The sequence below is a fragment of the Anoplophora glabripennis genome, unplaced genomic scaffold, assembly GCF_000390285.2.
Source record: "Anoplophora glabripennis isolate ALB-LARVAE unplaced genomic scaffold, Agla_2.0 scaffold52, whole genome shotgun sequence".
NCBI classification, from domain to species: Eukaryota; Metazoa; Arthropoda; class Insecta; order Coleoptera; family Cerambycidae; genus Anoplophora; species Anoplophora glabripennis.
In genome coordinates, this window is record NW_019416264.1 from 1,733,694 (window position 1) to 1,744,555 (window position 10,862).

Consider the following 10,862-nt stretch of genomic DNA (forward strand, 5'->3'; position numbering starts at 1 on the left):
GCAGCCTACAGGCCCCCACCAATTAGGGGCCATCACCATGTTAACAATTTTTTTTTTTTTATAAAAAGAAAAATTATTCTGAAAAATATAATTTTTTATTCTTAAATTTTGAATTCTATCCATTAAGATATGATTTTAAGGGCTGCCACTAGAGGGAGAAAGCATATACAATAAGAATATTTTTTTAGGAAGGGCCTACCAAAAAGGATATTTTTTTCTAGAATAGGCCCCCACCAATTTTCAGCCTACAGGCCCCCACAAGTGTAAATTAGGCACTGCTAGTGGTAATAGTTATATAACGATTTAGTCCTCCACTACTTAACTTGTGTCGATTAGCTTAATGTAACCCGAAGGTAAGGAGAATTGGCCCAGTTTTAGGTCAAGACATCACTGATGTGGAACCCATGCGAAATCCTACAACCTTTGTACAGGTCATTGTTGTGTCAAATAAGTAGTTTTCGAGATAAAAAATCCGCTCACTTACTCTTTCAGATAAACTTGTCTAAACCTTGCGTAGCTCTGTTTAAATTTGAATGATTTTAAAAACCTATATTTAGAATAAACAATTTTAGCTTCGGTCGAAAGCAGAGGGGTCGAAATCATCTCTCACTGACCCTACCAGAAGTCCTCTTTCTCAAATCAACCTTGGAATAAACTTGAACCTTTATATAAATGGACCTCGGATTCGGACTAGGCGACTATGCTATAATTGATCCCAGGGTTTATTCCATAAATTAACTTTCAAATAACCTTAAAATGGCCTTCAAATGACCTGACACAGATAAACTGAGCTCAGATTTGAACTCAGCAACACCAAATACGCGCTATACACAAATAACAGGTAGTTAGACTTAAATGCTTGGCTTTTCTCAACATGACCTTGAAATGACCTTGGATTCGAACTCAGCGACCCCAAAATCCTGTATAACATGTGGTCGGACTTGATTGCTCGGCTCTTTCTCAATTTGATCTTGAATTTACCTTGAAACAACCTTAAAATGGCTTGATACAGACAAGCTAACCTTCGATTCGGATTCAGCGACCCAAGAAACCTAAACTCCGAGATCCTTTGATTTAATCCACTTTTTGTCAATCTGACCGGCCTTGATCCTGACTAGGAAGGAGGGGCGAAGGCCTATTTGGGGTGGAATCGATTAGTTATTGAATATAAATAATTAAAAAATATATATTTTTTGCCAAAAATGAAGGGGGAACAAAATATCAGATCTCTATAACCTGAAAAAACAACATTTAAAGTGAGTTTTAATCAAATTTCAACAAAAACCAACTCAGAAAACTGAACTCAAAAAAGAAACATTATTTTGTAAATGTCCATGTTTGACTTTGAGCCATCCGAGTTCATATCTAGTGCTTCTGAATCTTCCGATTCCAGAGCAACATGCTTTTGATTATCCTGAATCTGTTCAAAGTATGCATCTTCTTCTAAAGAGAAAGTGCTGTAACATTTCTGTTGAAATAAGTAAGTGTCTAGATTGTAACAAATGTTCCATGCTCTTATTTTTTTCTAATTTTCTTTCCCCAATTTTTTCTAGAAATTTTAGACTTATGGTAGGGAATGGGTCCCTTGCCGTGTCGGACTACTTGCCACTTTTATACCAATATCAGATTAATTTGTTTTAAAATGAACTGTGAACGAATAAAGGATATATTTACCTTTATAATACAAACTGCCTCCATAACCAGCTTCACGCCCTTGGGCGGATTCTTCATGGTTTTCACGATGGTTATATCCGCAGGCGTCAGGGTGTTCAAAGCCGCCAAGGCAGCGTTCAAAATCGGCATGGCCTCGGCCAGATCGGCGTCGCATTCATCCTTTATCGCCTGAGCAGCCTTGGCCTGCTCATTAGCCACCTCTTCGTCCTCCATGACAGTCTTTTCCACGGCGGCGGCTTCCTCCGATTCAGCCTGGACGATCTTCATCGTTTTTTCCACCGCGGCGGCGGCGACCACCAGCTGCGGCTGCAAAGCTTCCAGGGCGTTCTGCATGATGGAAACCTGCGACTCGGCGCTGTCCAATTTCTCCAGACCCACCTCGTATCTCTTTTTCCCCACGAGTACTTCACTAAATTGTTAAATAATAAATATACATGGCGTTCGGCTAGTAACTGTACGTAGTTTGGGGAAGATAGAAGACGTCAAACTGATTCTAAAATACCATATCTGAAGTCATTCGGTACAACTATAGTTTAAATATGGCGTCTTGCATTTAATTTCTTCAAATCATTAACTTTCTGATGTTCAACCTGCTAGTGCGAATATGAATTTTTAATTGTAGTCATAAACATCTTAAGAGGGACTTGTACACGGACATTTTGAACCATAATTTTTTATCTTCGACTTTTTGATACTTCATATGTCAAAGAACCCCGCACAAGACATATGGAAATTGAACACCGGTCAATTTTTATGAAACTTCGTATTTTAATAGTCCTCGTCATGCTGATCAAAAGTCTCAATGGGCACGAAGCCCTACAACCCCTTCCAACCCCCCAAAACCACCCCCAAAGATCAGGGTAATGAACTTGACATATTACAGGTCAATTGGCTTACCGTAATATTTCACTACTGTGGTCGAACCCACCATAACTAGACTTTAGACTATCAAAGGGGACCGAACCCTGCAACCCCCACCAACGCCCCAAAACCGACCCCCAAAGGTCAAGGGGATGCACTTGACAGATTATCGGTCAATAAATCTACCGAAATATTCGAACCTACAGCCAGGGTTTCACATCCCACAAACAGCAAAAAATCTTATGGCAGGTACTTCTTGTGAGTTAAAGGGTATTAAACAATAAGATGGGTGTAGGATGGAGTTCAATATTGAACGGTTTCATAAGCCGTAAGCAGGGATAGGTGATGTCAGGCTTCGATAAGAACTGGGGTTGGTCCGACCCCAACCGTGGGATTTGGGTTGGGGGTGGATGTTTTAATTGTCGGGGGTCGGCGTCGGAGAGTATAGAGTAGTGATCGTTTAGGTGGCTGTGAGATGGAATTCACGATTAAACAGTTACACAACCAGTAAGCAGGGAAGAGTCACATGACAGGCTTTGTTAGTTGGTGGGGAGGGAGAGGGATGGGGGGTTAAGTGTTTTGGAGATGGTAGTCTTCAGCCTACTTACAGTATGGGTGGCTGTATGTTCGACTGTAATAGTAAAATATTTCGGTAGTTTTATTGACCGATAATCTGTCAAGTGCATCCCCCTGACCTGTGGGGGGTTGGTGTGGGTTGCAGGGCTCGGTGGTTGCAGGTACAATAGTGAAATATTACGGTAAGCCAATTGACCTGTAATCTGTCAACTTCATTACCCTGATATTTGGGGGGTGGTTTTGGGGGGTTGGAAGGGGTTGTGGGGCTTCGTACCCATTGAGACTTTTGATCAGCATGACGAAGACTATCAAAATACGAAATTTCATAAAAATTGACCGATGTTCAATTTCCATATGTTTTGTGCGGGGTTCTTTGAAAAAATTTGAGTTTTTTCTAACATTAATGTGCTCTTATTTATATTTAAAAAATCTATTTGTGCATTTCGAGTTTCTTTGAATATTACTAAATTCATTTCAAAAATAAAAGTTGCCTTGGAAGTCCAGCAAAATAAAAACTTTTTCGAAATTGTAGGGATTATACTTTCCCTAATATCGTACCTCGCCGACCTTAGTAGGACACCCTGTATATGATGAATGCAAACAAGTGTATGGACATGAAGAACCAACGTACTTCCAAATATACTTTGGCCAAACAAGCTTAAATGGGGTAGAGAGGATACAGGATAATTTAAAATCCGATTGGAAAATCTGATGATTGTAGCAGCGAATTAATAAATATTGATGTCAGATTCGCAAATGAAAGCATGTTAATGCCAATGCAGTTAATGCACCTGAAACTGTTTTGCATAATGGTCTGGTATTAGAGACTGTAGAATTCCCAAACCACTTGTCGAGGGTAAAATACGCTCTAGAAGGTGATAAATATATTTTTTTTTCGAATTATCATATGTGAACCAGTGAGATCCTCCCACTAAACAAAAATGGATGCAGTGTATCCACAATTGTTCTCCGGTGTCAGAAAAGTTCAAAATTCAATATTCTTCTAAAAAATTATTAGTAGCCATCGTTTGAAACTATAGATGAGGTTTTATTGGTAGGGTACAAGTAATAGTAAGAAAAGTGGAAAAACAATTCAAAGCTTTGTAAAAAATAGCCCAGTTAACGATATCTTCTAGGTATGTCTAGGAAGCTCAGGCGAAAAAGGTATTCGTCTGATGATGAAGTGGAAAATGCTATTGATAAATACTCGTATATTGAAAACCTTCGAATTTTTTTTTTTTTTCGTTAACAGGAAGTGTAGGTATACTTTAGACAAAAATGGTAAGCAGTAACTTATTCTCAATAGACCCGTGAGATGGTTAAAGCGTGCAAGGAACACGATTCCATGGGTGTATCATTTTAGAGGGTTCCAAAAATCAGTAAAACTACTAAAGTACTAAACGTACAACCGTCAAGAAAATGAGATGCACCACCGACAAAACAGTAGCAACAACGTTGTAAGCATTAGTATCAATAATCACTAATGTCACCAACCCTATCACTGTCACTGTTGTTCTTATTATAACGTCAACTCTTGTAATTGTATTGAGGTACCACATTCATTGTTCTTTTTGTACGTGCTTAACACGATTATTCTATGCAGAAAGCAGTTGTTGGAAATTTTTCTATTCGTTGACTGCGGTAAGGCACATAATCCATGGCAATCACTGCACTAGGTTCAATGTAAGCCAAAGTAGATGCAAACCAATTTTTAAATATTCCATAACCTCATGGAAATTTCCTGTCCATAGCTAATCGAAAATCATTATCCAAAAATCCGCATTCCTGTAAAAAATTCTTCTAAATGCTCCTCGTGTGCTGTTGTTATTTAAATCTCGCCAAACCTTGGAAATCTTATTTATTAATATTTTGTCTCTATATATTTTTTTCAATACTCTCTCAGCCATACTACAATTACATTCTTTTCTATTAGCATAGTTTTTCGATTTCGTTCTAGGTGATGAAAATTCTTCATTTTCCAATCTTCTGCGCTTGCAATTTGAATTTTCTTTAATGTTGAAAGTTTTTTTTTAATAAAATCAGCGAATCTTCCTACGGATCGCATATTTAACATCATTGTAAATTTCAAGTTTTTTCTTCAACATGTGCCGCTTCTACACTTTTTTACACTTTCACCACTATTTAATACACGATAAGAAATTTTGACAACACTTCTGAGTGATGCACATTTCCATGGCATCACTCACTCACTGACCTATTCGCGTTTCACCATTACTCACTACTCACTAGAGCATAGTCGGGAAAAGCTGAAATAAAATGTATGGATTCACAAATTAGCTAAGTAAGAAATAATAACTATTTCCAACGTTCTACCCTACATACAAATCCTAACTTGCATATATTCATTATGTTTTAAATTACTTACTTCCTTTTTTTATCTAAGAAGGTCTTGAAAGTGTTAATCATCTCCAGGTACGACGTTGGCGTGACGTAGTTGTGTCGGTTAAGCCTCAAGTAATATTCAGCGGATAATTCTTGCGTCGACATATGAAACATCTGACACATATCTATGCACACCGTTCTTTCCCTTTCCGACAGCTCGATCTCGCCCAAGAACCGTTCCGCTACAGCCAATAAGGCATCTTCAGGCCATGACTGAAAAAGACTTAAAATAAAAAATTTAACTTCAAAGTCCAATATTTGGATACCTGGAACCAGTCTATGGTGCAGCAGTTAACCAGCGCCGGGAATTTCCTTATCCTATTCCTGAAACTGTCCCCAATGGGACTCATCGCCAGGATGAGATGGAGTTGTTCCCTCACTATCTGCACGAAGAAATTAAACAGCGCGGCAGGACTGCCATCCGTTTGAAGAGATTTATCCCTCTGCCTGTCCAACTGTCTCATTTTCTCGCAGATCTCTATTTTCTCTTCGGTCGTAAACAAGTTTGGCACCTCTCCTGAATTCATAAGGTTGCTAACGTCTTCCAGGAAAGCTTCTTCCTTGATCTGGGTGTCGGTGAAGAGGAAGACACCGTGCTGGTCGGACGAACTGGCCTTCCTCAGGATGGCCTTCACGTCTTCTCTCCACTCGTTGACACCGTAAAGTCTGGTGATCTCCACTTGGAACACCTCGTACTCGGAGATGTGAGCGGCCAGACGGGTCAAGGACTGTCGGCCGGAGCCTCCCACTCCTACACACATGCCGTGGCTCCTTGGCTGCTTTATTATCCTGCAGATCTTAGATAAGTGCTCTATCGCGAACCTAAATGGAAATGGAACGAAATCTGATATATTCACGGGCCAAAATTCATACCATTGCGTCAAATATCAAAATTTCCATGACCATACTTACTTGAACAGGACCAAGTTCATAGGTTTCTTGGTCATGTTATTGAATTCAGCCAGATATCCCTCTACAATACCACGTAGGTTCTCCAAATCTAAAACCTCGATGTAGTGCCTTTGGTCTGCCTTGGGATTAGCGAAGTCGCAATACAAAAGGTTCCTTAACTCCATCTCTCCAATCTGCGAAATTAGTAATAATTTACGGCGAAGACAGAATAGATTAGGATTATTTGGATGTAGAATGTTTTCCGGTTAGACAGGTACCAAATGCTGCTATCTTTACCGAGGTGATTCAACTATAGCGTGAAAGGAGAAAAGGGGAAATTTGTGACCGTATCGTAGAAGAGATGCAGATTGAAGGCGTGCACGTCATTTTGTAACAGCCGAGATTTAAATTTTAAATGTCATGGAAAAAAAAATATCCGTATAGCAACAACGCAATTTTTTTGACAATCGACAGTGGGGAGTATACTACACGGGACATAAATGTAAATAGAATTAATAATAATCAATGGAGGATTTTCAGTATCTTGATTTTACATCCTATTCGAGGGATAGATTTTTCTATATACCTAAGCCTCCATTACAGTACAAAAATTACGTTGGATTGAACGAGTAGAACCTGTAGTGATAGATGTTTGGAATAATTTACGACTGCAAGATCAATGAGAAAAATAATAATAGCAACCGTGTGTATACAATTTTTCTTCTTACCGTTGAAGATTGAAGTGTGCCCAACCTCTTAAACATATCATTGAGATCCTCCTCCAACTTATCAGCAACCACCTCTCTGAGTGCTTCAATAATCCAGGACCTATCAGCATCGTCTACTAGACGGTCGTAGTATACCCGTAAGACTTCATGTACCCATAGTCGTTTCATAGCCACCATGTCTTCCATGGCTTCAGGTACAGACAATAGGACGCCCTAGGAGGAAACTTGATTGTTATATACATATAACAGATGTTATAAAAGCTAAGAAAAAATGAGTTAAGGTGATTTATTTTTAAATAAAACATAAAAGGTTTAGTAATGTTTTTGATTTTGCTGCTTCCTCTGAAGGAACAAAAAACATATTTCTTAGGCAGTTTAACCAACAACATGCCAATTTGAGCTAATTCATCAAGATCTTAACTACGGTAAATACTGCTATAACTGAAAAACTTTCGCTCTGGTTGTATTCCAAAGAAGGTAATCAGCTCGGAAATTGATCAACCATTAGGTACCACTTACTAACCTGCTGCTAATGCTCACCTAAAAAATATGTTCTCATATAGCCTACTGACCCGCAATATCAACATTTAATTTCTGGTGTCGAGGATTGACTTTATTTGATAACATTTTTAAAAACAATTTTTGAATTTGTTTGAATTAGCTTTCCAATAAAGTAAAAATATGAAATCTGATAATAAAATATATATTTTTTTAAAAAGTACAACATATAACTAATTATCTCAATTATGAGTTCCATCAACAAAAATTGTAAATTACTTGTACGTTTTCCGGAAACTTCATTCATTTTTTTGTTGGTATCTAAATGCCTTAATAAAGAAATTTAACCACGTATAAGAACAAATGGTTTCATGTAAATGCGAGTCGCAAAATGCTTCCTTTTTGAGGTGAAGTATATTGAAAATTGAAAAAATTATTTCGTAGATATTGGAAAAAATGTATTCAATCTTTTTTATTTTCAACATCTTGTATCTAGAAAGTTCATGTGAAACTTTTTACTTGAAATCACATGTTCTATCACCTGGCAAGATTTCCTGGTTAAGACATGAACTGCTATATATCTTTGGAATGAGATGCTCAGTTTTTTTATACAGGATGTTAGAAGTTTGACTGCCATAATTTTAACAGACAATAGAATANAAAAAATTATCAAAATCTCCAACTTGATGTACAAAAGTTCGATCAATTAAGGAATATTGACATAACTGCGTGCATAGAATACCATAAAATACAATGTTTATCACTTTTTTGAACTTCTTTATGCTTAATTCTAAAAAATAATTAGCGTTGTAATAAATTTAAAATTCGATAAAATTCGTATCGAGCAATGTGACAACGGCGCGGCGGTTAATACAAGGTACTAAGGTGTCCAACAACCAACAACACGCAATTCAGTTGATATCTGGAATTTAACAATCGAAAACTTGCGAGAACGAGTTTTTGCCGCTGCTCATCAAATAAGGAAAAATTCGGGTATTTTCCAGCGAGTGCGCGAAAATTAGATTCGAATGTGTCGTGCATTTTGAGCATATGTTGTAGTTTGTTTTGTACTTGTGCATTTAAAAATTACTGAATTTGGCTTTTTGGTAAGTGCTTAAATTATTTTTAATACGTATGATTGTTTTGACGACGACGTGAATCTTTGGGTACTTTAATTACATATTTTTCAAATTCATAATTTGATTAAGAGTTCCTGTTTTAAGAGATTCATAATTACTAAAATTTCAGCACAACACTATCTTCGTACTACAAAATCGATACATTTTATTTTATTTACTTAAAAACTGGAAAACAATTGTCTTGAAATTTACTAAATGTTTCACAACAATACATTTTTGTAATTCCGTAGGACAAGTCTGCCGCGTGCACACGTGCTGTGCATCACATTACATCCACATTAGGTTAAGCGCTGTTGTCACGTTGTGATGATACTCCCCAAAATTAATACTCGCTGTATTTTGAAAACTGTTAACATTGCCCCTGTAATATACAAGTTTTTTGTTCATTTATGATTACTCTATCTCATGCTGAAGTAATAGCAGTCAAACTTCTTACATCCTGTATAAATGAAATCAATTCATTGTAAATAATTAATGAATAGCGAATTTCTTACATTTCTATATTTAAAGCCTTCATAATTTACCATTGTAAATTAAGATTAAAAGTTGTGTTATTCCAGGGGATATGTATGGAAACGGTCGATTATCTCCTAAAATATTTTTGCATAATTTATAAGAAAGTGATTTTCAATGTTCGATATCTCGAAAACGGTTAAGTTTAGGTACATGATGTGCTTTATGAGTTTTATTCAGAATTTCGAGAAGAATTGAAATATGGAATAATATATAGGGTGTTCCATTAAAGAAAAAGCAACTTTATTGATCCTGTATGGCTAATTTTTTCTTTATTATAATAGATTTTAAAAAACCCTAAAACGTTTGTATCCTATGATTTTTCAATAGTTATCTACTAGGAGATAATCGACCGTTTATCATTACACATCAGCGACCCTGTTTACTAACAAGTTAGGTGATATTTGAAAACTATCCTCATAAATAAATACTGCTTGATTTCCTCTATTTCAGCGCTCTGGAATGAAACCATGAGCCCGATGCATCTTCCATTTTTAAATATCCGCAGATCCTTTTGGGGCGAAATGCTCTTTGTTATAAAATAATAGACCTCCTACCTGTATCACCCTGGAGAAATCTCTCAGATTGAAGAGGTAATGCGACTTCGTCGGAGTCGGCAGCAAATTGGCCCTGGCCATCTTGTAGATGTCCAACGTGGCATGAACAATTTGCTCGATGCAAGGATCAAAGTCTTTGGAGAAGCCCCTGGGGAACATCCATTCATTATTAATCTCAAAAACCTGCATCCGGCGGAATATGAGAAAGATAAACAGATGCATCCCACTTGTCGGTTCTCTTTTAAGACGGGAAATTGCGCGGGGCGCAATTAGTTACGGCGGTTTTCGCCAGGATTTTCCCTTTGGAAAATAATCCGAGACTCGAACAGGCTACAGATAATTAAGAGGAAATCTTAGTGCAAACAAAGGAAGGTTGCTTTAATAATGTATTTCTTTGCCAATATACACGAACTCTGTTTTTAGAGATCAGTGAAGCTTTGGAGTAGGCATCAGTAAAAGAATATTTAAAATAAGTATCTCATTAGCGGTATCTATCAAGGTAAGAATATCGATGTAATTTCGGAGCTAGAAATTTTAAAAAGTTATAATAATGATACCTACATTAGTAGGAACTACAATGTACAACTTAGAAGTTGCTAATATACGTAGAGTACTTTTCAAGATGATGTAGAACTCAACAAAACAAGTACATTTATCAAGTAATATTTTCGTGAAGTATTGAGACTAACTGAATAAGTATCAGGTGGGCCACATAATGGACTCCACATTCACCAGACTATATTGTAGTGTTATACAGGGTGTCTCATAATTAGCTGCCAACCCTGAACAGGCCGATTCTATGATCAAAACTAAGTAAAAAAGTTCATATGAACATGGGTCCGGAAATGCTTCCTAAGGGCACAGGGCATTCCTAAGGATTCCTAAGAGGGAGGAATGGAAATCATTTTTTTGCAATATCTCTCAATCGCGTTGTGATAAATGAATGAAATTTGGTATACACAGCTAAATTTTGATGAGCAATTTGATGGACTAATCCATTTATTTCCACAAGGTCCATTGGG

At 37.1% G+C, this 10,862-nt stretch overlaps 1 protein-coding gene across 1 annotated transcript in view; it reads right to left on the bottom strand.

Moving 5' to 3' along the window:
* LOC108903385 (dynein heavy chain 7, axonemal) overlaps window positions 1-10,862 on the bottom strand; it is a 74,142-nt gene that overhangs the window by 35,223 nt on the left and 28,057 nt on the right. The window contains exons 28-33 of the mRNA XM_018705542.2: window positions 9,841-9,988; window positions 7,134-7,346; window positions 6,427-6,599; window positions 5,781-6,336; window positions 5,498-5,727; window positions 1,675-2,083 (exon numbers count right to left, since the gene is read on the bottom strand). Coding sequence (XP_018561058.2) covers window positions 1,675-2,083; window positions 5,498-5,727; window positions 5,781-6,336; window positions 6,427-6,599; window positions 7,134-7,346; window positions 9,841-9,988 — 1,729 coding nt within the window. The remainder of the gene's footprint in view (window positions 1-1,674; window positions 2,084-5,497; window positions 5,728-5,780; window positions 6,337-6,426; window positions 6,600-7,133; window positions 7,347-9,840; window positions 9,989-10,862) is intronic.